This window comes from Pelodiscus sinensis, chromosome 2 (genome assembly GCF_052426305.1).
Source record: "Pelodiscus sinensis isolate ZL-2025 chromosome 2, ASM5242630v1, whole genome shotgun sequence".
Taxonomy (NCBI): domain Eukaryota; kingdom Metazoa; phylum Chordata; order Testudines; family Trionychidae; genus Pelodiscus; species Pelodiscus sinensis.
In genome coordinates, this window is record NC_143053.1 from 54,287,703 (window position 1) to 54,314,910 (window position 27,208).

The 27,208-nt window shown below is 40.0% G+C and overlaps 1 protein-coding gene across 3 annotated transcripts in view; it reads right to left on the minus strand.

Moving 5' to 3' along the window:
• Positions 1 to 27,208, minus strand: part of HNF4G (hepatocyte nuclear factor 4 gamma) — a 98,393-nt gene that overhangs the window by 13,589 nt on the left and 57,596 nt on the right. For 2 of the 3 annotated variants that reach the window (XM_075920496.2, XM_075920497.2), the window contains exons 2-4: positions 8,982 to 9,153; positions 7,144 to 7,238; positions 2,429 to 2,535 (exon numbers count right to left, since the gene is read on the minus strand). In XM_075920496.2, the coding sequence (XP_075776611.1) occupies positions 2,429 to 2,535; positions 7,144 to 7,238; positions 8,982 to 9,127 (348 nt within the window). In that variant the 5' untranslated portion in view covers positions 9,128 to 9,153. Of the gene's footprint in view, positions 1 to 2,428; positions 2,536 to 7,143; positions 7,239 to 8,981; positions 9,154 to 12,097; positions 12,304 to 27,208 lie in introns of those variants that run through there. The other variant, XM_006131554.5, reaches the window with a different exon arrangement.

Below are 27,208 nucleotides of genomic sequence, written 5' to 3' on the forward strand. Positions count from 1 at the left end.
CAGACTTGGTATCCTGAAATATAATGAAAGTGAATATGACTAAGGTGTAGTGATAGATAACTATAAGCATATAAAGATTAGATTTTCATGTATTAATGTTGGTAACATTTTATTTCCCCATGCACTCAAATCAATGAAAAAATATTTTTATAGATAAAAAATTAAATTTACAGATAATCAAAATTAGAAAAAAACTACTTGTGAACTTACTGTATTAGAGTTTGATGATGACTATCTGGATTTTTAACAGTTGTAAAGCTCTATCTTTTTTAAACTGAATGTCTACTGTCATTAATTATTGTTCAAGCCTCCCATGATCTGACTCCCCCACAATTTCCTTCACTTGTAAATAAATAAAAATGGAAAAAATGCTTAAAAATAAACCATAGGTAACCAACTGAACATCAGCTCCCAGTCTTATGCTTAGCTGAGTGAGTGAACGCAATCTTTGGGTGCATTATCGGGAAAATCAATTAGGAATGGATAGATAGTGTAACCTCTGCTTATGGCCTTAGTGAGACCACTAATGGAATAATGAGTCCAATTCTGGGGTCCTCAGTTCAAAGATGATGTTGCAAAACTAGAAAGGTGTTCAGAAAAGACCCACAAGAAGGTTTCAAAGTCTAGAAAACATGCTTTATAGTGAAACATTTAAGAACCATTATCTATGTAATTTGTCCAAAAGAAGATAAATATGTGTTTTGATCATGCACTGCAAATACAGGAACAGGAAAGAGACTTCCAGCAGAAGATGGCTTTTTAATCTAGCAGAAAAAGCCATTAACAAGACCTAATATTTGGAGGTTGAAGCTAGACAAATTCAGACTAGAAATAAGGGGCAATTTTTTAAGTTAGAATAATTAATGGTCAGAATTATTTATTAAGGGACATAGTATACCGTTACACTAACCCTTTCAATCAAGAATGGGAGTCTTTATAAATGATATGCTATAGCTCAACGAGAAGTTACGAACTTGATGCAAAAATTACTGGAAGCCAGCATATGCTGTAAACCAGCCTAGGATGGGAGCTAAAAGTTAGAGCTCAAACTGAAAGTTAGGTTGATATAGTTGGAAGTTTGTCACAAATACAGATGAGCATAAGCTGCAAAATTTGGATCCAAGATTTCCAAAATGAAGGATATTTGGATTTAGAGCTGTTGTTCAGGACATTATGGAGAAAGGTGCAATTCTGAGGTATGTGTTCAATGAATATGAAATCTTTTCCCTGAGTTTGGGGTTGCTTAAATAGATGCTTCAAGCCTGGCTGTAATTATTCAGCTCAACATCTAACAAAGAAAGAAGCATTGTCTTCAAATATTTAGCTTTGCTTATTTGTCTGCCTGTGAATTTTTAAGGTGCCTATCCCAAGGCCCTCTAAGTGTGAGCCCAATGTGAAATATTTGTTTGTTTATAAACCTCATTTTGAAATATGAAATATGAATTAATTTGTACAATAAGAAAACAACAGTGCACCTGGCCAGGCTAAAAGTTACTTAAATCGTAGCATTCTAAAAAGTGCAAATAACTTTGAAGAGCTTTTTCATTGATTCCTGCAGGTAGGTCCAGCCTACTGGTATTAAATGGCTAATCTCATTAATTTCAGTAGAGAACAAAGAAGAAATTTTACATCTTATGGATGTTTCTTACAGAGAGTTCCATCCTACAAAAGCTGCTGACCAAGGATATTATAAAAGTTCTGGGGATGCATCACTCAGTATAAAACAGCATGGAATCATGAAGTGAAGATGGTAGTAGATGCTTTCCGAGTAAGTTACTAATATGTAAGGCAGTGCAAAATCAATTATTATGGTCTATTTAAGTTACACGAAAGCAATGGATACTGTTTTGCTCAACGGTGATTAAATAAAAAAGAAACCAGAAAAATATAGTTCAAACTAGACCAAAAGAGTTTACAAGCAGGATGTGCATAGGTTCAGCATTTGGATTCCTTTGGTTAACCTTATTAGAGTTTATAAAAAATAAACACTAAAATTGGGACGTCCAAGGAAGTCTACCTAAGGGAGTTAGGCACCCATTGAAATTTATTGGATGTTGGACATTTTCATTTAGCTCCATTAACCTCCACTGAAAATGCCAGCCTCAAGGACCAGACAGAGGCCAGTAACTGCTTGAGACAGAACTTAATTTGAAAGTAAGTAGAAATAAAGCAATATAAGGAAGAAAAGTAGGACATATTGTACCTAACACAAGATGAATTTTCTTAAGTGACCTTCTTTACTGGCTTTACCATCAGAAATAGAACCATGTTCTTTATTATTAATTTTTACATTAGGAAGAAGCAACTGGATTGCATTTTTGGAAGCAGATAGAATATTGGTAATCTCAATAATTATCTTTCATACAATGAGAAATAGGAAATATTTAACTAAAAGGGTGTTAAATAACTTCATGGTGTATCACTGTACCTGCCGGGAAAGAGCCTCAGCTTGTGACAACGTGTTAATAGAGGGAATGTTGCTGCCATCATATGTGCTCCTTCTTGTACTTATCCTGTCCCGTTCATTTTGTACAGCTAAAAAAGAATAATCATGTCATTTATTTGCTTGTAGGCAGTGTTGTTGAATAGAATTTCAGAGGGCTGTTATATAACTAGATGAATCACAAGGCATAACATCCAAAGAGGACCTTGATGTTTCAGCTCTGAGAGTGTCAGGAGAAAGAGTGACAGGAAGGCTGTGTCTACTCTGGGCCACTTATTCCGGAAAATCAGCCACTTTTCCGGAATAAGCTGCGAGCTGTCTACACTGGCCCTTGAATTTCCGGAAAAGCAACGATGCTCTACTGTACAAAATCAGCCACTATTCCGGAAAAACTATTCTGCTCCCACTTGGGCATAAGTCCTTATTCCGGAACACTGTTCCGGAAAAGGGCCAATGTAGACACTCCTTTTCTGGAAAAACTGAAAACGGAATAGTATTCCGTTTTAAGCATTTCCGGAAATTCATGCCAGTGTAGACACAGCCGAAATGTTTTACATCTCTTATTCATATAACAACATATCACTAAAATTAATTTCTAATTGTTGTTAGGGAACACTTTTATGATTGGCTTCATTATAGTAGATCTGCATACTTTCTACTTTGAAATCTACAATACTCTGTAATAGGGATGTGATAGTATAGTTGATTAACCAAGAAGCAAAAGCTTGTCAGTTAATGCTATAGACTACACACATTCCTCCCCCCCCCCCCCCCGCCCCCTTGCCAGTAAATTTTTTAGCAGGCTGACCAGCAGCACCGCTCAGCCCTGTCTTGGGCTGGGTCTAGGACCTACTCCTGCTGTGGCTCTGCATTTAATGTGTATTAGGAGCCAGGTGGCCAGGCAGCCAAGCTCAGTTCCAGCTAGTGCCAGGTCCAGGAACTCACCCCACCTCAGGACAGCGGCTGCTGCCACCCTGCGCTGCTGCCTCTGTATCAGAGGGAACAGCAAGAGCAACAAGCAGCCGGTCCACAAGGGGAGCTGATTTTTAAACTGGATCCCCTAGTGGACCAGCTACCACCTGGCACCCCACAGTGATGCCTATGATGCAGCGGCAGCAGTGCAGAGTGGCAAGGAGCTCCTTGGGAGTGGGGCCTGAGCGCATTGGCTGCAGGCCCTGCCCCCAGGGACTATAGAATAGTCGAATAACTGATAAGAATTAACCGATATTTAACATCCCTACTTTAATTTGATTTGCTTGCCTCTCCTCCATCCTTAATTAATGAAGCCTTATGATACAGAGCACCCAGTCCTGTTGTGATAGGTCAAGGGATACAGAACAGTCACTGGCAATGTCTGGATCATAGAAATTTGGATACCTCTGCCCATGCTTTCCTATGAGAAACACTGAAACAAAAGTGAATAATGAATTTGAATCCATTTGTAAGGTAATTTTGAACCTGTAATATTGTGCTTCTCTTTAGGGACGTTCAATTCCTGCCAGTTTATAGAACATTAACTAAGCAAAAATATTCCAAGCAGGTGAGTTGTGTCTCAAGAGACCCAGGAAAGGTAGCATTAAAGTCCTTGGATAAGGAACCTTAATAAGCACAGACGGGGTTTATTAAGTAATGAAGCTTACTTTTTAATTCATGAGGTAGAGGATAAATAAAACTATCCATCAGAGTTCTTAAAACCTCTGTTGTATCCAAGGTTAGGCCAAGGAGAAAACAAGCATTGTGCTGGTGAACATCTTTCTTTATTACACTAGGAATCTCATCATCTTTTAAGAGTAGCTGTTTTATTTCCAGTGATGTGTTTATTATTTTGAGGAGAAAAAAAAAATCTGCATGACACTGGTTCAGTTGCAGCATGAAAGGCTTCAGTAAAAAATTCTCCTCTATGCTGCATAGTATGCTGTAGTTTATATGATGAATGAACATACTCTGTTTCAGAGGTACACTAGCTTTTTTGCCAAGGACATTTACTGATGGGTCTCTTATTAGGGTCATAATAAGAAATGTCATGTAGAGTTAAACACTAAGTTTTAAACCCTCATGTAGAGATGAAACAAGAACTATGACAATTTTTTTTGAACTGGAGAAACACAATGCCCATTCACTTAGTATTTCAGAAAGTAGGTTATTAAATACAATATTAATTCATTTAGAAGAGGATTCCTATTCTGATTGAGGCAGAGGTTGGGCAGCTCTGAATCAGCATAGCTCCAGTGTAGTGGAGAACCAGGGCCCATATGTTCTATTAGAAAAAATGTTGGTGTAAAATTGGTGAAAAAGCTTATGTGCCTTTTTGTCTATTAATTTCATGAGGTTTGAATGTCCTTGAAATTCTGCTTTTGAAAAGTGTTGAGGGCCACAGCAGACAATTCAACATTTATTCACAAGAATTCCTTGGTGTATTCAAAGCATTATTGATTTTAATGGTCTGAATGTTAGAGGCCAAGTTCTGTGCCCTTATACCAGTGTTAATGTAAAGCAACTCCACAGCCTTAATGGAGTTATTTTAGATTTATGATTGTAAATAAGCAAAATTTGGCCATGTGACTAGAAGAAGAAAATATACTTTAATCCTCTCCTACAAATAATTTTACCATTAGCAAAGCCAAGTTACATATAGGACCACACAATAAACCAGTAAGCTACTTGTAGAAACACTCTGTAAACCCACTTCACTACAGTAAAGTTACAGAATTGTTCTGTAAACTGGCCTTATTATAGATAAAAAACATACCCAAAGAGATTGTAAAACAGTTTCACTACAACAAACATAATGAGGAAACCACAAAGGGCTCCATTTTAACTGCTTATTTAAATATGCACAGGATCCCAACAAAATCATGTACTTTTGTCCCCTCAAAACGATCTATCCCCAAATAGCACTGGAGATAAGACTCTCCCACAATTCTCCAAACTAGTATTTTTTTCTTGCTAGTGTTGTCTTCTTGCAGTTGTCAGCTACCCCCACTTTAAGAGAAGAACCTTTCACCGCTCCAGTTTGGAAACTGCCATACTGGGTCACTGTATCCCATCAGTTTCTGGATTTCCTGTAAAGGACAATCCTGCACTCCAACTACAGAGAGAGTAGCACAGACTACTCACTGTGCACAGACTACTTACTGCTGCTGCTTCTGCCAGTACTTTGTTATCTCACTGATTCAGTAAAAGCACAGAAACTGCAGCCACCCCATCTAAGATGAGTCTCAACGAGTTTCTGTCAGTCCCCTTGACCACATTGGGTAGACACAAAACCTACAATCTGTATCACCTGACTTGTATGAGCAATAACAAGCAACCAACTTTGAAATGTGAAAAATAATGTGAAAAACTTCAGCAACATTTTGTAGCAGTAAGTAAATTGTTTGAATTTCACAAACTTTATCTATCTCTCATTGGATAGCTTAACAATTACAAAACTTTGTCGTCATCATACTGAATTCAAAACCCAACAACTTTATACACAGACTTGCATGCACACACGCGCAAACACCCACACATCCCTTATTCTGATATATGCACTTCCAACTTTAAAACTAAAAGAGTTAGCAAATTGACATTGAAAATTATTACTTGAGGTAGACATCAACCAAAACCCTGGATACAAATTACATGTCTTTATGATGGGTAGAACAAAAGTTCCAAATCTGAACATTCCGGATTCATGGATTCCAAACTGAGGTATGAGTTCAGATTTTCACACTGTTTAAAGTATTTGGACTTGGAGTTAGGATTCACATACTATACAGATACATTCAATCTGCACTCAGCTCTGAATCTGTTAATATGCTATAGGCACAAAATATTATAGCTTCAAAACTACCAACTTCAAAAATTAGATAAAGTACAGAATAGTAAAATCACTCTTCCTTTGTGAAGGTATAACCGCCACTGGGTGGATTTGAATCTAGGACCTCTGGAGCTTAATATTGGCGCCTTTATCCTTTGAACTAAAAGCCAACTGCCTCTCAGCCCATGCTGTAGTGGTCTCTTGTTCTTAGCTGTTGCTGTGGTCTAGGTGCCATTGCGTGGGACAGTGAACTACATCTAGACTGGCATGATTTTCCGCAAATGCTTTTAAAGGAAAAGCTTTTCCGTTAAAAGCATTTGCGGAAAAGAGCATCTAGATTGGCACAGATACTTTTGCGCAAAAGCATCCGTGGCCAGTCTAGACGCGCTTTTGTGCAAAAAAGCCCCGAATGCCATTTTCGCAATCGGGGCTTTTTTGTGCAAAACAAATCTGAGCTGTCTACACTGGCCCTTTTGCGCAAGAGCTTTTGCGCAAAAGGACTTTTGCCCGAATGGGAGCTGCATAGTATTTCCGCAAGAAGCACTGATTTCTTACATGAGATCGTCAGTGTTCTTGCGGAAATTCAAACGGCCAGTGTAGAGAGCTGGCAAGTTTTTCCGCAAAAGCACTTGCTTTTGCAGAAAAACTTGCCAGTCTAGTCACAGCCCAGGTGTGTGGGTTACAAAGGCAACTACACATTACACTATTCATTGACTCAAAGGGGTAGACATGTTAATCTGTAACTGAAAAAACTTAAAAATCAACAAATGGTATTGCAGCACCTTGGAAACTAACACAATTGAGTTGTTACATTCTTTTAGTTTTATACTGTTTTAGCACTTGTTTAAATTAAATGTTTATTTTTCTTTGTATGTTAAGTAATAAATCAATCTATTACCTTCTTTTTTCATTCCTGCTCGAAAACACTTTTTTAAACGACAGTATCTGCATTGATTCCTCTTGTCCTTGTCAACAACACATTGTCGGTTGAATCTATCAGATGCAAGAAAGAGTAAATATATTAGAGCATTAATATAGTACCATCCTGATTATCAATAGGGACAATAATTATTATGGGCTGTCAAAACAATGACAACTAGCAGCCTTCACTGATCTTTTTCTTTAATTCAGTCTTGAAAAATGTTTTCCACATGTTCATTGGCTAGAATAATTTCTTGTGACAGGCAAGATATCACTAGCTTTTTCATCATCACAAATATTTTGTACTTATAAATAATAATATTTAATAGTCAACATTTGGTTTACATTTAAAAAACACCATAATTTATGCCAGAAGCCTTAGGATACAATATGTTGATACAGAGGACTAAGACCAAACGATAGTAAGAGAAGCAGAGATCTGTACACCTTGGAGAGGGTATCTTGTTGACTATCGGAAAGAAAGTGCCAGAGGACAATCAATAGTAAAGATCTGACAGACCTTTAAAAAAGAACACTGGGGAACTATGTCTAGAACAGGAAACAAAAAGACAGTGAAGGGCCTGGAAGCAAATGTTCTTTGAGTCTGATGTTCTGCAGGACAGGGCAAAAAGACTCTGAATGGTGCAGTTCAACTACGTATTGTGTAGACAACAGCCCAGGTGGAGGTCACGAGATATCTCCTTATTAGTATACAAAAATTTTGGAAAGGTAATTTGGGATTACAAAAACAGTAAAATACCATTTCTAGAAGCACAAAGCTACTTAGGCCATGTCTACACTACAGATAAGATCAAATCAGCCGGAGTCGATCTTCCAGGGTTTGAATTAGCAGGTCTAGTGAAGACACGCTAATTTGAACTGAGAGAGTGCTCCCATCGATACTCATAGTCCTGCTTCCACAAAGAGTAAGGGAAGTCAAAGGGACTTTGACTTTCCAAGGTATGGATGGTGCCAAAATTTGCGTTAAGATACTTTTACCTAAGCTACACAATTAACATAGCTGAAGTCGCATATCTTAATTTGAATTTATCTCCTAGTGTAGACCAGGGGTCAGAGAGAAACCATCTCTTGTATGGTCTTCACATTAGGGTTTATGAATCTTAACCACTTTTCAGAAACTGTCTTTTATCATAAGAAAAACAAATGTTTAGTGAGAAATCTCCAAAATGCTACTTATCACAAACCCAGCAAAATATTTTGGGGAAAATGTTCTATATATTCACATACAAAAAAAGGTGACAGAGTTTCTTAGCTGTGCACATTAGTCTAGCACCAATGACTTTGAAAGATCAATCTTGCTGTAATCCATCTCAGTGTATTTCAACTCTGGCTGGTAACTGAAACAGTCAATACCAAAAAGTAATGCTAAAACCTGCCTCTTACAGAGAATCAAGGTAGGCCATTCTAAAAGATATTATCTTAAAGGTAATTATCTTAATTCTTACTAAATACCTTGTAATATTTATTTTATTGCTTTGCTTATATATTATTTAGATGTAACGAACAGTTTTATTGCAATGAGTAAGACTTCCCTCAAGAGACATTGGTAAACATTAATTTTTATGTATTATGTTTGAAAGGAGTGAGTGTATTAGGTATCAACAATTCTTTTCAGTGATCTGTAGGAAAGTGATTTTTCCCAATAACATTAACAAACCGACAATCATATGATTTGTCCACTGTATTGTTTATTGTTTGAAAAAGAATGAAAATATTCTGTATATAAATTATATCTGAAAATGATCTGCTACCAGCTTAATAAATTAAGTTCCTCATTCTGAACATTTCAAATACCTGCAGGTATAGACATGACTCTTCCGTATGCTGCGTCTAAAGAAGCCCTTGCACCCATCGCAACTGGAGGCACCATAATGTTTGCCAGTTGCTCTATCTCCACATATTGCACAAAGACCACCGACTCCACTGTCCGCACTGTTCATGTTGAGTGGTTCTGCTGAAGAACTGTCTAATGAGGGACAAGAACAACATATGTAGTTATGGTTAAAACCTTAAATGAATACAACACCATGACTAATTTACACTCACATGGAAATGTGACTGGCCTTTTCTCTTTGAATTAGCATTTACCATTTAATGATCATACAAAGACAGCATGTCTAATTATATCTGGTCATTATTCTAATGAATATTTCCAAATCCATCACATCTGGTATCAGAATTTATGATGCTCATCACAAGAAACGCATTTTGTGCGAACTATTGCAGATTCAAAGAAGTGATTTGAAAGTTAAAGTGTACATGAAATATTTAACTTTCTATTTGTGTGTAACTATTTAAATATTCAGGCTGCCAGAAATCATTAAGAGGGACACTGGTACAAAGCAACATTTTTCAATCAGCTGGTAAAACATCCATAAATTAATCCATATATGGCAATAGTTGATTATCATCACTGTTTTCTTGATAAGAATCTTAGTTATTATTGGCACCAGAATTTAAAAAAAAAAAGCTCTGAATTAAATTTAACGAAAAATTAGTGGAGAGGGTTAGCAGCATAATGTTATTTCCATACAGGAAGAGTTTCATGCAAGCTTACTGTAAACATTATTTGCACACAGGCATGCCACCTGAAGTTGACTAATAATTTGAGACAGCTGAAAACCACAAATAGAGAACTTGCCTGTGTTCAGTTGAATTCAGAAAGCCATATGGTTTTACCAAATTTATTCTCCTTTTATTTGCTATTTGTGAGAAGTTTTTGTTCAGATAATTATCAGCAAAATTGCTGTTCTCTGTATATGTGTATATGCTGTGGTTATACAAAAAGAAGATTCTCCTGTCTTTATTTTCAGTCATTCAATCAAGAAGAAAAAACATTGCTATGGGATATCAATATCCAATCACATATCATGAATAGTTACAGAAGCTATTATTATTAATATTAATTGTTTACATTACAGGAGCATCTACTCAAACTGAGACTGAAGCCCCATTGTGTTACATATTGCATAGATATCTGGTAAAATACAGACCCTGTTCTGTAAACAGACAAACACCCAGAATTTGACTTTGTTCTGCATTTGAATGAAAAACAAAAATGTCAACATTCTCTCCAAAGCAAAATTTAAAAAAAATCATTCCGGATCAATCAAAACATTTAATTTAGACAAAATCAAAATATTGCATATCAATTTTGACTTTCTATCTTGTATTACAAAGAATAATGCAAATTTTTGAAAATTCTAAATGAAGTCATTTTAAAGTAAAAAACTGAAATATTTTATTTAAAAAATGTTGAAACAAGAAGTTTCTACTTTGTATCAGAACTTCCTTTCCCCCTCTCTTGTCTTCACCTGAAATAATATTCTCGTGAAATCAACTCAGTCTAGTGAAGCATTTCAATGTTGACAGAAGTGCATATTCCAACTGAATGTGGTTCTTGTGAAACTTCTCTGACCAGCTTTCATTAAGATACTTGCTTATGTTTGAAAAGGAAATATACCACAGAACTGCAAATTAAAATTAGATCTCCTTAGTGTCCATCAGCATATTAACCACAAGACCATCCTTTCATAGTCACTTATTCTGAAGATTTGCCAACTAATCATTTTAATTGAATAATTTACCATCTGCATTATCAATATAAACTTCCCTAATTTTCCTTCTCTCATGTGTGTATCTCTTTAACAAGTCTGTAAGTTATTTTAAGCAAAAATAACTCACTACCAAGGAAATCCGCCTTGTTAAATGAAGTAAGTGGAGAAACCTCTTAAATTCAAGTTAGCACTGTTTAAAGCCTCATAATTCTTTCTTAGTTCTAGGAAGACTCAATAATTAAATCTACATTTCTGTTCACTAGTCTGGCTGAAAAATAATGTCAGAAATCGAAACAAAATTTTCAAGACACACTCATACAGGCCTACTTAAACTGTGTATTGTACATTGTGAGATATGCAGAATGAACATTTTTCTTACCAAAGAGGTTATATGGAAAAAATACAAATACAAAATGAACTTTTCCACAAATGCTGAAATATTTGCTCTGCCTTTTAAAAAGCAAACTACAAACAGCAGCAATAGATCAATAGTTTTAGGGTAGATAAAAATAATTGTCAAGCTAGTACTAAATATACTTTCCCTATCCTGAATTTGCATACTAAACGTTAAATTCATTGCTTTAAGTTAAAATATTCACTCTCAAAGACTAACATTTCCTATATATTTGTGGTAGAATATTCAGTTATGATAAATACAGCATTCTACCTCTTTGAGGTAATATTTTTATGAATTGAAAATCACAAAACCCCATAGTGTAACAACCCATATAATAAACCATTTTAACCCAAGTTAAAATGTTACACTCATCAAATACCAAGCGCCTCTCCCAGCTAAACATTAGCCTGTAGAGAGTCAATGTGATTAAAAACTCTCTCTGGTTCACATATATATATTCCGCAAAGACTAGATTACATTATACAAATAAAATATGAGTCCATCAATTGGAAACTAGACAGCAAGAGCAAGACCATTTTCTCCATAATCAGTACAATTTCCTAAACCTCCAGATAGTTTTGTTCTATCTGTCATTTTAAATGTACAAAATATACCTTCATGCCCAAATTGTCAATACTAGTTATTCATTTGTTTTACAGTAAATAAAACAACTGCAGAAAGCATCGTTTTCTTCCTTTGATTAATTGACTGATGACAGTGTAGCTCACTTGCTTTATTACACATAACTGGTATTTTATTTTCTTTATCATAAAAAAGTTATCATGTTATTAACTTAGATTTAGTGATGAAGTGTAAAAGAACAGATTTGTAGCCATAACCCTCCCAAATGCTCTATTAATAAAATATTTAACTAGCATCTTACAGTATTATTCAGTTTTACTTTTTCCTGTTAACTCATAGCTTGATTTTGCATTACTGAATGGATGAGAACTCACCATTGCCATTATACAGAATCTGCATAGTTTCAAACTCCAAGGTAGTATATGTTGGATCTAAGACTTCACTGTAGTTTACCATGTCCATTTCCAGTATTGGTTCTGACAGCCTCATCATTGAATAAGAAAACAGTAAAAGAAAGCTACTCAGGAGTACAAATGTGGTATGATGAGATCTACTCTCTTTTGCTGGCAATCAGTGATTGATAATCCAAAGTTAACTGTAAACCGTGTCACCTAAGTGCAGTGATGGGAGGAGCTGTAAAACTGCTTCTGCATGCCATATTCTGCCTATATCTTTTTTCTTTTATGGTACTCCAAGGCAATTCTTGTGATAATCTTGGAATGTTCCATAGACTCGTCTTATCAGGAGTCATATTGGCTTGCATTCTTGAGGAAATTGAAAAGGGTGTCCAACAGATGATTCTGCTCATTTTAATAACAGAGTGCCAAATGCTGCCCACTGCCTGGACCCCTACTACACAGCCTTGTAAGTATGGAAAGCCCTAACCACACACAGAACCACAGGGATTCTTCATGTAGGAAGACTCCATCCCTGAATTCCTAGCTACTACCACAACCAATGTTCTGCACTAATGGTCATGAACTGGCTGCACAGATGTGTTCCACCAAGCCACTATGTTAAAGGGAAGCTTCCTTCTTCTGAAACCTGATGTAAATCCACTTTTTTCAGACTTTGCAGAGAGGAAGGAAGGCAGCAGAATTTGGTCCATAACAAGATGATTTTAAATACTGTTTTACAGGATTCCGTTTATGGAAGGAGTTAATTATGGGAACCTATTCTTTGTACAATGCAATTACATTAAAGATTACCCACAGAGAACTGTAAAACTAACTAGCTTGTGTTTAATTAGCTACATGTAATAACTGGTTACACAGTATCTATCACAGGTTGGCCTTTTAAAGCAAGTCAAGCTCAGCTTTGCCTACCATCGGAGAGCTATCCCTGACTGACTGTAATGAACACTTAATTTTAATGATGACCCAGCTATGTGAAATCAGGGAGAGGACTTATTAAACAAAACTGGGAACTCAGTCTAAGGGAGGTAACCCAACTGGCAGAGTCCCCAAGGAGGGGAAGTAGTAGGAAAAATCTTGCTGGCACGAATCAGCATAGGGGGAACATCCTATAGGGCCCATGAGTAGACGCCAAGAAGAAGCAGAGAATTTCAGTGTAGTCCAAGATGGGCAGAAGAATTATTCATTTAGAAATTTATTTGGACTTACAGTTGGAGTTTATTATCCCGGCAGGGGGCTGAATCTTATGATGACCTGGCCAGAGGGTGAAGCCATGGAACACTCAGACAGAAAGAGGCTAAAGGGGCTACCCAGAGTGTCAGACATGAATTTTCCTGCAATATCACGACCTGATGCCAGAGACACTTCAGCAGTAAGATCTCTCTCCTTTTATTTGGAAGAAAAGTTATTTAGAGATGGCTGATCTAGCAAAAGTAGCCACCAAACAACTCCTTAAAAGCAACAGATAGGAATAGGGAAGAGGACATCACCATCCACAGTGGGATGACAATAAGCAAAGAAAGAGAACTTTGAGAAGAAAATTTTCAAAACTCATCCATCAAACCCCACAATCCTATGGATACGCCAAAGGCACTAGTCCATCCACTCAGAGACCTGTGCTTCCTTAATGCCTCTATGACTCCTATTCCAGACAAAGGTATAACACAAGCCAATGCCTAGAAATTGAGACTAGACAATTCAGAGTGGAAATAAAATCTACATTTTAACAGTCAGGGCATTAACCACTGGAACAATTTACCAAGGGTTATGGCAGATTCTCCAATAGCAATTTTTTAAAATAAGGTTGGTTGTTTTTCAAAAGATCTGCTCTAGCAATTATTATGGGGAAGTCCTGCAGCCTGTGCTATACAGTAGGTTAGACTAGAGGGTCACAATTATCCCTTCTAGCCAAGGAATCCATGAATCCTCCTGTCTGAATCTCAGCTAGCACAGCTCTATAGGAACTATACTGCTATGATATCCTACAGAGCTAGGTGCCTCTTGAACCCATTTTCATAAGGGATCCCCTAGAGATGGACATTATTTGGCAGAAGTGCATCATGCAAGTCCCTTACTTCCTCTTCTTCATCTTGTTATATGGATCTTGGAGCTTGCTGAGAGATTTGTATTTTCTCAGATATGGGCAGGAAAAGTGATACAGTGTAGTGGAAACAAACTGACCCCATTACTATTGTCAGAAATTTGTGCCTATGAAAATACCATATCAAATAACTAATCTATTTGCCTGGTTCAGAAGATAGCCAGTGCCAGCCAGATGCTTTAGGAAGACACAAGAACCCCTCTGTGGAAAATTATGGAATAATTTGCCCACAGTGGAAAATTCTCCCTCCCCAACTAACAGTTAGTGGTTGGATTATGCCCTGAAACAACTTCTCTTTTAGATAGGTTGTATGTGGCTCTTTTCAGACCAGTGACCTGCCATGGATGAGACAGTACAAAAACAGTTGGCCCTTGATTCCCAAAAGCTGATAGTATCTAATTTCTAGACATCCAGCTCCTCAACCCAAAACCATTCTGCAGTGAGTGAGTGCCATGCATTACACACCATTACTGGGCCAATCCAATTGCAATACAGGCAGTCCCCGGGTTACATACAAGATAGGGACTGTAGGTATGTTCTTAAGTTGAATTTGTACATAAGTCGGAACTGGCGTCCAGATTCAGCTGCTGCTGACCTCGGCGCTACTGGACCAACCCAGCAGCACCCCAGCTGCTCTGCCCCAGGCGTCCTGATTCAGCCGCTGAATCTGAAACTGACCAACCGGCAGCGCCCCAGCTGCTCTGCCCCAGGCATCCTTGAGAAAAGCCTGGTCTGCTGGGGGAGGGGGGTGCACTATCTGCACCCCCCCCCCCAGCAGACCAGGGAGACGTTCCACGGTCCCGCCACCCGAGTCCTCCACAGCTTTGCTCCGCATCTCCCTGGTCTTCTGGGGACCCCCCAGTAGACCAGGGAGAAGCGGAGCAGCTTTTCTCGTCCCGGAGGACGCGGGCGGCGGGACAGCGGTGCGTCTGGGCGGTCCCGCCGCCCGCGTCCTCCAGGGCAAGAAAAGCCCGGTTCGTAAGTACAGATCCGACATAAGTTGGATCCGTGTAACCTGGGGACTGCCTGCATGTAATCTGTTGGTGCCAAATCCAAATCCTGCTGAAGTCAGAGGGTGCCTATTTACTTTGGTGGCTCTTGAATGAGGCCTTTTGAGCATAATCAAAACAAAACTTCACTGCATCTATCCAGAAAGCAGAATATCAGGCAATATATACAAAATTGTGCCTTTTATTTGATTTGCTCCAGAATCATTATGATATTCTGCACACCACACACCAGAAGAGTAGAATATTACATCTGGGAATGCTTCCAAATTCTGGGGATTGGGATCCCAGGCATAAAAATGTTTTGTGTTGAGAAACATGAATGATCTTTTCTCCCTAAAGATCAGATTTTTAAAAGGTATTGAGGTGCATAAAAGCAAAGATGGGTTCCTACTGGGATTTTCAAAAACACTTAGGCGCCTTGCTTGCATTGAAACTTTGTAGCTGTAGCTTCAGGTGCTTAAATAGCTTTAAAAATTAGATCCTAAGGGAACTGTTCTACATTTATTATGTGGTATATGGTTTTCTGCCTTTAACCATATTTACTTTTCCAACACAGCTCAACTTTTAAAAAGCAGATATAGCATTTTCTTGAATGATTTGGAGGGGTGAAATCTTTAGCTGAACTACCACATTTATTTAGCAACATTTTGTGAAGTGTTTCTATCATGCACTACAATCCTATGATGTTTTCTAAGCTTTTCAGTTTGAAAGAGATTTTCAGTCGTTACATATATGCAGTGGGGTAATTGCTAATAATCTAATTATTCACCAAACTGCCTGGTAGAATAAACGTGTTACTTTAAATAGTACATAAAGGTTTGATTAACTAAAATTATTTTTCAGTTTTGACACCTAAATTTCGGAGAGAAATTTGAATAAAGATGTGATATTTCTATAAATTGCCACTAGCTTTTTCCATATAACATTTTAAATTGCCCAAGAATAAAAAAAAGAATACAACGGAAAGCAAGGTTTTGGTAATAAAATAATTTTATACAGCTAATTTACATGCTCAGAACTCCAAGCTTAGAAAGACATAGGTAAATGCAAAATGCAGGACAATGTAGCACTTTAAAGACTAACAAGATGGTTTATTAGATGATGAGCTTTCGTGGGCCAGACCCACTTCCTCAGATCAAATAGTGGAAGAAAGTAGTCACAACCATATATACCAAAGGATACAATTAAAAAAATGAACAAATATGAAAAGGACAAATCACATTGCAGAACAGAAGGGGGATGCGGGGGGGGGGTGGGAAGGGGGAGGAAGGAAGGTAAGTGTCTGTGAATTGCTGATATTAAAGGTAGGGAGAGTGGGATGTTTGTGAGTTAATGGTATTACAGGTGATAATTGGGGAAACTGTCTTGGTAATGGGTGAGAAAGTTCAAAGTCTTGTTAAGTCCTTGGTGATAAGTGTTGAATTTTAACATGAATGACAGTTCAGAGGATTCCCTTTCAAGTGCAGATGTAAAAGGTCTTTGTAGCAGAATGCAGGTGGCTAAGTCATTTAGAGAGTGTCCTTTCTGGTTAAAGTGGCAAGAAACTGTTTTCTCTTTGTGATCTTGTCTGATATCTGTTTTGTGGGCATTAATCCTTTGGCGAAGTGTCTGAGATGTTTGTCCAATGTACATCTCAGACACTTCGCCAAAGGATTAATGCCCACAAAACAGATATCAGACAAGATCACAAAGAGAAAACAGTTTCTTGCCACTTTAACCAGAAAGGACACTCTCTAAATGACTTAGCCACCTGCATTCTGCTACAAAGACCTTTTACATCTGCACTTGAAAGGGAATCCTCTGAACTGTCATTCATGTTAAAATTCGACACTTATCACCAAGGACTTAACAAGACTTTGAACTTTCTCACCCATTACCAAGACAGTTTCCCCAATTATCACCTGTAATACCATTAACTCACAAACATCCCACTCTCCCTACCTTTAATATCAGCAATTCACAGACACTTACCTTCCTTCCTCCCCCTTCCCACCCCCCCGCATCCCCCTTCTGTTCTGCAATGTGATTTGTCCTTTTCATATTTGTTCATTTTTTTAATTGTATCCTTTGGTATATATGGTTGTGACTACTTTCTTCCACTATTTGATCTGAGGAAGTGGGTCTGGCCCACGAAAGCTCATCATCTAATAAACCATCTTGTTAGTCTTTAAAGTGCTACATTGTCCTGCATTTTGCTTCAACTACCCCAGACTAACACGGCTACATTTCTATCACTATAGGTAAATGCTTAACTTTAAAGTGGGAAGGGGAAAGAATCCTACTCTTCCACTTCTGTCAGCTGGTAGTGGTCATAAGAACAGTCATATTGGGTCAAACGAGAGGTCTGTTGCTCTTTTCTGTATCTTTTCCAATACTGATACATCTTTTTTAGAGATGGAGAGAGACCATTTGTGCATGCAGGATTCAAGATGTAGGCATACCATGGATTTATATAGAGGCAATATGATATCTTCTGCCTGATTATTTTATACCATGGCTATTTATTTCCAATAGTTTGCTAGCTTTTTTTGACTGCCACTGCACACTGAGTGGATGTTTTCAGAGATCTCTCCACAATGACTCCAAGATCTCTTTCTAGAGTGGTAACAGCTAATTTAGGCCCTATTGTTTTATATGCATAATCAGGACTCGACAAATAATACAATCTACTCACCCGCAGCAAGTAGATTGCAACCCGGAAGTGCTGGGTTCGGGCGATCTGTGCATGCGCGGAACGATCTGTGCATGCGCAGATCACCGGACAGCGCAGCTGGTGAGTGGGGCTCGCTGCGGTTCGTAATTGAGATTATGTTTTCCAATATGCATTATTTTGCACTGAAACATAACATTATCCAACATGATATCTGTTATTGAAGCCTCAGGACTGCACATCCAAATGGTACATTTACCTTTTTCAACGAGAACTATCAGCTCGCTATACCTGAAGATCCTGTTCCTTTTATCCTTACTTTTTTCCCCACAATCCACCTGATGGGATGAGACAGAGGTAACTTTTCCTAAACAGAGTTTTACCAGCTGAAAGGTATATGAAGTGACCAAATCTTGCCTTCTGCACCCTCCATCCATTCCTCAGTAGAACTGCATCAGTTCTGATACATCAGAGCCTTCACTGACTACAAAGGAGCAGGAAGCACTTGATCCTTTGTATTAATGACATTCAAATCCCCATTTAAATAGATTCCTTTTATATAAAAAATACAGCCCAAAGCCAGGCAATTATTTTTATAGGGTGCATCTACACTGCACCCGTAGCACAAAATAAGCTACGCAATTTGAGCTATGCAAATTGCTTAGCTTATTTTGTATTTTTCGAATTAGCTTATTTCAAAATTTGGCACTGTCTACACAGCACTTATTTCGAAATAAATCATAGACTCAGACTCTATTAATCATAAAAATCATAAAATCGCTATTCCAAAATATCTCTTACTCCTTGTGGAATGAGGTGTACAGGGACACTGAAATACCAAGTCCGTTATATTTTGAAATAACAGGTGTGTTCAAAAGACGTGGAAAAGCTCAAAAGCACTGCAGTGTAGATGTAGCGATAATGTCCTTTTTATGCTTTTGTTGATATAAATCACAATAAATTAAGCTGTATTTTAATGAAATTTGACACAAATGTGGATTTAGGGATTTTAGAAGAGACATGATCTTTACAGTCAAGATATAATTTAGGGTAAACTATCCTCCCACTCTGGATTCATAAATTCAAACATAAGATCAGTGCAAGCTGGCATTAATTCTACCTTGTTTCTAGTAATTTGACTAATGTCATCAGCTAATCTGGGTGTGATTCTTGGAGATTTGCCTGATTAAGGAGAGGAATTTATAATGGATGCTACATTGTCATTTGCTGGTAAGTGACAATGTGTAGAAAAATTAGTGTAGTATATATGGTTGCAATTATGGGGTAAGATTCCATTTTCACATTGAGTAAAATCTTAAGCTTCAAACTTACACAATGGAATTACTTACATGTCAAAGATTAAGTAAAAGTGTTTTTAGGATGAGCTCCTTACTATGAAAGTAGCCCTTCTGAATTGGGGGGGGGGAAGATTAATCCTAATGGGGCTACTAGCAGAGAATGGTATTACTCATTGTCAGAAACAATGGCAAAATCTGACCATGATGTCATCCCAAATATTATATCAAAACAATGAAAACGGATTCATATTATACACCTTCAAAGAAGTTTTTAAAGTTTTTTTAATAGTCGAGTAGTCAATTTTTCAGCCATAGAAAATGACTAGATTTTGTCACAATTAATACAATCTAAAATTATGAGTACAAAAAATGAGAAAAGGTAATCACTGTGTTGGCTAGATCCACTATGGACCTGAAACCATAGGCACTGAGGGTAGTTCCAGATGACAGACTGCAACCTTCAACCCGCCATCAGTTCAAGATTTATACAGTTTACTAGCATTCAGAACCAAGCCAGGGATATACTTTTTACATTATTAGAACATCTGCATTGTTTTTCAAATTCTGTATGACCTTGCAACTTACAGCCTGAGACGCTCTTTCACATTCTCAACCAAGCCATGTGCCTTTGACAGCAGGGCAATACTAGCCTCAGCTAAGTAGAAGTTTAAAAATGACTTGACTAGCCAGGCTAAAAAATGCTCCCTGAGATAAGTGATTTTTTAAACCAGAGTAAACAATGAAATTAAAAAAAATTCTGAGTACATTTGAAGGAAGAGGAATAGGTGCAACTCAAAAAAAAATCTGAACTCATTGTCAACTGATAACAGGCTCTAGCAGAAAGCAATCCTATCTTATCTGTAGGACTATTGAGCCTGTTAATTGTCCTGCCTCTATTAGATTTAATCATGCTTTCTAATCATGGTGTAAAATAGAACACACGCTAATAAAATCAAGGTTATTTCCATAAGCGTGTTCCAGAAGAACAAATCAAAGCACCATTGATAGTGACAGCATGTCTTTAAAAGCAGCAGTTAGAAAAGTGTATGTATGATTATAGCCTTGTGTATGCTTATTCCAGATTGACAATGTTAGGGCACTAAAATAGTGTCAGTTTTAGAGGCAGCTTGTGATTTAAGCATTTGCCTTAAGTCAGAGGCAATGAGTCACAATCTCCCCCCAACTGGGCTCTGCTGCTGTGAGGTGGGAATAAACTGCGCTGGAGCTACACCCGATGCATTATGTCTGGCAATGCTGCAGCAGAGCTCTGTTGCCCACCATGTTGGTGGGGATGGATGCTTTGCTCTGTCCTTCTCCAGTCCACCCATGGGTGTGAGGGGCAGGACACTGCGATTCTTCATAGCTGCTTTCCCTCCAGCGCTATGAGCAACTGTATGCACATCTTGTGTAGCCAGGCAAGTGGGACCATAAAGCTTGTTCTACAATTATGTTAATCAGTGAACGATAGCAGATACTCAGTGCCCCTTTTTATCTGCCTAACAATTATTGTACTGAAAGCAGCAGTGCAAATTGCCTCATCCTGCCAGTGTGTCTCAGTACTGTCATGAAGGGATAGCCAATCAGAGGTGGGAGAGAGTAGTCTGGTGTTCTTGTCCATGCAATTATTTGCCCCTCAGATGAAAGACAACATAAGAACGGCCATACTGGGTCAGAACAAAGGTCCATCCAGCTTAGTATCCTGTCTGCAGACAGTGGCCAATGCCAGGTGCCCCAGAGGAAGTGAACCGAACAGGTAACGATCAAGCTATCTCTCTCCTACCATCCACCTCCACTCTCTGACAAAGGCTAGGGACACCATTCCTTACCCATCCTGGCTAATAGCCATTGATGGATTTAACCTCCATGAATTTATGTTGTTCTCTTTTAAACCCTGTTATAGTCCTAGCCTTCACAACCTCCTCAGGCAAGGAGTTCCACAGGTTGACTTAGTTGTTGACCCTGAGTGCTAGTTAACAACAGGGTGCTAGTTAACACCAGTCAAACAGCAAGGTTGGTAATCTAAATACTTGCCCATTAGGAACTGGATTCAATAATTCAATTCAATCACCAACTCCTTTTCCTAGGGAAGCAGCAAAGGAGATAATGTCCTTTGGTGATAAAGGACCTGGCCTATAACAAGAGATATGACATAGCAGTAAAAGACTCTATAACTCCTGACCAATTCTCCCATGGACCACACACAGCTTCCTTCTTGCTCTGTGGTTTGCAATAAATGGATATGGCACAGGACCTTCATCATGGATGTCACAGTGCCACTTTGCCAGAACTTCAGTACTAATTATGATGTTTAGGAATGATGTTTCCATCAAGGCAAAGCATCTTGCATGTGCCAAACAAACACATTCAGGTATACAAATTAACAATGTGTAAAATCCCATACCAGTAGGGCTACCTATTTTAAAGGAAAATAGGAATCTCTGCCTCATTTTTAAGTTCATTATAGAATGAAACCGTAAGTGTGGGGTCATTCAGATCATTTATTAACCTGAAACCTGGCCTCAGGACTTATACCCCAAACATACTCATCACAATATGGTATCATTTTATAATAAAATAGTGAAAAAATTAGTTAGCCATTTTGGAATCCAGTTCACATTTATGATAACAACAGCTGTCATAAATATCTCTAGATGCCAATGTCAACCAGCTCCGAAGGCACAGGAAGACTACGACCCCCCAATTCCTGGCCACATTTTGTAATGGGCCCCACATTTATCATGTGTTGAACCAAGATCATAGATGCTATTTCTGAACATGGGTGACTAAAATCCAAATTTGTGTCTCGGGTCCATCCCTAATTATTAGAGCATTAATTAGTGGGGAAAAGATTGGGTGGAATATTATTAATCTGTACCACATATTAGTGTTGGATGTCGGAACACTCAGATTGATAGAAAACTACAACCTGTTTTGTAATTAATAATTCAGATTTCAAAAGCTGACTCTTAGGTCTTGAATGAGCAGTAAATTACAGTATTAAATTACTTGATTTGTGCAAAATATTTTTTTCCTTGTGCGTGAAACTACTGTAAGGACTTCTGTATTGCACAGTAAACTTCAGATAATCCGGCACCTTTAGGACCCAGGGGTTGCTGGATTATCAGATATGCCAGAGTACCGGAAGGGGGGCTATAAGGGGTCTGGGGGAGTGGGGGTTGGCAGGGAACTGCGCAGCGTGGGAGAGAGCGGCGCTGAGGGACCAACCCGGCAGCACCCCAGCTGCTCTGCGCCTGGTTTCCCCAAGCCTGCCGCTGGTCAGTTTCAGCAGCAGAGGACTTGGAGAAGCCGGGGATAGATTAGCTGGGGTGCTCTGCCCCCAGCTTCCCCAAGTCAGCCGCTGGTCAAGTTTCAGCAGCGGTGGATTGGGGAAGCCGGGGGCAGAGCAGCTGGGGTGCTGCCAGGTCGGTCCCGCAGCACCGCCGATCACCTGAGCAGCTGTGGTGCTCTGCCCCAGGGCTTCCCCAAGTCCACCGCTGCTGAAACTGACCAGTGGCTGACTTGGGGAAGCGGGGAGTAGAGCAGCTCCAATTGTCTGGCTGGCCAGAGCACTTCCGGTTTCCAGTTGGTGCCGGACTATCAGGAGAGCTGGACCACTAGATGCCGGACAATTGGAGTTTTACTGTAGTAGGAATATGTTTACAGGATTCTCTCAGTTCTGAAACATTGCTGAAAATCTGCAACACTAAACAATCTGCAAAAATAAATGTTCCCAGAAACAAACAAAGATAAGACTGACTTCTGAGCTGGTTAAGGAATTTGCAGAGCAATTTGTGAACCATAGGATTAAATACAGAACTGCTCCCACTAAACTAATCTCAGGTAGGAAATCCAATGCAAGATTCTCTTTATAGTACCAGAGAACATACAGCAACAGAGCCATTTCATGTTGTATCTTCATTGTGAGTTTGTCCTAAAAGTTATGAGTGTAGAGTTTAAAAACAAAAAAACACCAAAGAGCTAGTCACTGAATTTAATGAAATATTTTCACAGCTCACTTATTAGTCTACGCAGTAAGATTAGTGAAGCAACCATGCCAGGAGAAACATAAGTACAAATCTTTGGGGGGAATAAATTTACACTGAGCCTGTTTCCATTACATACATTTTTAGATGCTTAGAGCACTTTCAAGCATTCTGCAAACAACAGACTTTTGTGTTTAAATTACTCTTATTTTAATCAGAACTGGCAATTCATTATATAAAGCTCTATTGTATCACATGACAAAAATAAACCACTTATAGTGCAGGAAGATGAGCTTTTTTATTTTGGAGTAACTGGGACAGACTAAAGATACATGTTTCTTAGCTGGACACCAAAACTGTCTTTGCCTTTCTACCTTTGACTTAATAAAAAATCCATTTTTGACACCTTTCAACTGTAACCTCCACAGTCATTAATAAAAATATATGGAAACCAAAGAATCGGTATGACCTCTATTAAGTCACATTTTGTTAACTCTTTGAAGGCTGCTGACATGCCCTATTGAGCACTACAGGCAGTCCCCGGGTTACATACAAGATAGGGACTGTAGGTTTGTTCTTAAGTTGAATCTGTATGTAAGTCGGAACTGGCGTCCAGATTCAGCCGCTGCTGAAACTGACCGCCAGTTCTGACTTACATACAGATTCAACTTAAGAACCCCAAGCGTCCCCAAGTCAGCTGCTGCTGAAACTGATCAGCGGCTGATTCCAGAAGCCCGGGGCAGAGCAACTCTGACCAGCAGCGGCTCAATCAGGATGCCTGGGGCAGAGCAGCTGGGGTGCTGCCGGGTTGGTCCAGAAGTGCCCAGAGCGGGGATGCGGGACCAACCGGCAGCACCCCAGCTGCTCTCCCCAGGGTCCACAACACTAGCTGCGCCCCCTCCTCCCCCCCCAGCAGACCAGGGACACGGGGAGCAAAGCTGCAGTGGCAGCGGGGTGCCGCGCCTCTGAGGCTTTGCTCTGGCAAAGCCTCAGAGGTGCGGGACCCCGCCGCCGCTGCGGCTTTGCTCCCGGTGTCCCTGGTCTGCTGGAGACGGTCCCCAGCAGACCAGGGGCACCGGGAGCAAAGCCGCAGCCGTGGCGGGTTCCCGCACTTCTGAGGCTTTGTTCTGGCAAAACCTCAGAGGCGCGGGACCGCGCCGCGGCTGCGGCTTTGCTCCTGGTGCCCCTGGTCTGCTGGGGACCGTCTCCAGCAGACCAGGGACACCGGGAGCAAAGCCGCAGCCGCAGCCGCAGCCGCAGCCGCAGCACGGTCCCGCGCCTCTGAGGGTTTGCCAGAGCAAAGCCTCAGAAGCGCGGAAACCCGCCGCTGCTGCGGCTTTGCTCCCGGTGCCCCTGGTCTGCTGGAGATGGTCCCCAGCAGATCGGGGCACCGGGAGCAGCTTTTCTCGCTCCAGAGGTCGAGGTGGCGGGACCGCTGCCTGCGAGCTCCGGGGCGAGAAAGCCCCGTTCGTAAGTGCGGATCCGACATAAGTCGGATCCACATGAGTCGGGGACTGCCTGTAATTTGGTTGGTAGTCAGGAAAATGTTGTCAACTACACTCAGGGAATGGTAATATATGTAGGCTCTATGAGATTTTTCAAGACTGACTATGAGATTTAGCCACACAATAACCATTAATTTTCAACTGATCCTACATGAGGGCCTAGTCCTATGTGTCGTTAAGAAGACATTAAAAGAATATGCTCTGCAGGGTTTTCCAGCCAGATCTGGATACATACAACATATTCAGAAAGTATAAAAGTTTTAAGCATTTTCTATCTAACTGTTGATTAGCTTATTACTGTTTGTGACTGACCTAGTATTTTGCAACAGCAGTATATAATATCAACACGTGCACATATAGAAAGTATGTTAAGCAACAACTTGAAAGCGCAAGCCATATTTTGGACTGCATGACCTTTTTTTGCAACTATCTTACTGGTTTATTTTTAAAGTTTGATTCATTATTATTCACTGTTTTTGGTTTTCATCATAAGTAGGAATGTTAAAACAATGAGCCATTTAAATGCTAGCAGATGTTAAAATGATTTACTCTTTTAATTTAGAGCCTGCCACTTGGCCCCACCATGGTGGCAGCTGTAGGATCCCATTGCCCAGTCCCTCTGTAGTTGCTCCAGCCTGGCGTGGCTGGCTGCTGCCAGAGTTTGCCGGAGTTCACCAGCATGGGCAGCTCAATGTTAAGCATACCAGTAAGCCTCATGCTTACCATTATGTTTATCAGTTAACCATTTCAGATCCCTAATCACCCAAAGTTCTATGGAGACCAAAGTTATGCAGATCAACCCTTTTTGCTGCCGCTGATTCACTGATCTGCATGCTCTCCTACCTTCACCAACCCTTAATTGAACTCAATCAACTGTGAAGAGTGAACCTGATACACTCTATAGTTTCGCACAGCAGTTCTCAACCTGTTGGGTAGGACCCCCAAAAAGGTCATGACTAGGAATGTAAAATCCTGGATAATCAATTAAAATGTTAGGTTGACCTAACATATAACCAGTTAACCAACTAAATGGGATCTACCCTGGAGTCTGCACCAGCTTTGCTGGAGCAGCCTCTAGCGCTCCCACCTCCCAGCCCTGCTCTGCAAGTGGCTGCCTGCTCTCAGCCCCATGTAGGGGCTGTCACCGGCTTCCAGCTCCCAGTGCCCATCTGGGCTCACCTTAGCCAATGCCTGGACACCAGAGCAGCCCCTGCCTGTAGGGTGCCCAGGCTTCCTGCGGACAGAGGGAGCAGCCCCTGCCTGTGGGGTGCCAGGGTCCACTGCAGACAAAGGCTACTGTGAGCAAGAGCAGCCTCTGGTTTGATGGGGCCGCTGCAGGGCTGGAACAGCCTCCTGCCCGTTACATTACCGGTTAACCAGTTAACCTTTCACATCCTTAGTTATGATCCCATTTTAATGGGGTCACCAGCATTGGTGTTACACTTGCTGGGATTTGGAGCTGAAGCCAAAAGCAAAACCCACTGCCCAGGTTTGAAGCCCTCAAGCTTTGGCACCCTCTTCCCCCATGGAGGCAGGGCTTAGGGTTTGGGCTTCCCAGGATTGTGCACGGAAGTTTGAGAAGCCCTAGTCAAGCAGTTGTCAAGTGTTCTAAAGAGATTCAGGCATTGTTCAATGTGGAAGAGAAGTTGCTGGGGAACGAACACGAACACACACACTCTCTCTCGCCACAGTGACATCTCTTTAGAACACTTGCCCACAGCAATCAGCATTCAATGAAAGATTAATGTTTTAAGTTTGTGCCAAGAAGGGAATATGAGGGAGTATTAAGACTGAGAAATTTTTGCCTGGGAATACCCGTACCCCCATTCCAGTAGAGGGGGAGGATCAGGATTTGGCAAGACAGTCCTGGCCATGGCCACCCATGGGTTCTTCTTGGAAGGAAGGTGGACATGGCTATCTGATGACAGCCTCCTATCCATCCCACTCTTGAAGTCCATATGTGGAAAAAATAAGGGGGCATGACAGAAGTCTTCTCCTCACAGGCCAATCTGGAAGAGGTGACTCAGATAATTCACTCCCTACACTTTCACCCTGTGCTTAAGACCATCTCAGGTATTCTGGCTGATTTTTCAGGCACTTGCAGCTTCTCCTCTCTTCCCCCCATCACCCACACACACTCTGCACACTTTATTCTGCCCAATAAATGGTAATGGATTTTAGGACTGGGTTTCCTAGTGTGCTGAAGGGCTTGCCAGATAACTTTTTATGGGAATCAGGAAAAAATTTCCCCTCTGGATGAGATTGATTCTGTGTGTTTTTCCCTGTCACTCAGGCTCACTGAGTCCAGGCTTAATAAGACATAAAGGATAGCAATATTTGGGAACTGAATGGTATTAAAACCGGAACAAAAGTAAACACCTGGCAGAAGAGGGCAAGCATCAGGGTAAACAAAGATATTGCTACTGTTACAATTTGTAGCCTGTCATCACAGCAGGTAGGAGTGGTTGATTTCAGCCTCAGCTTTGAGGCACTAGACAGGCCCTTAGAAGCCTCACTCACAGATT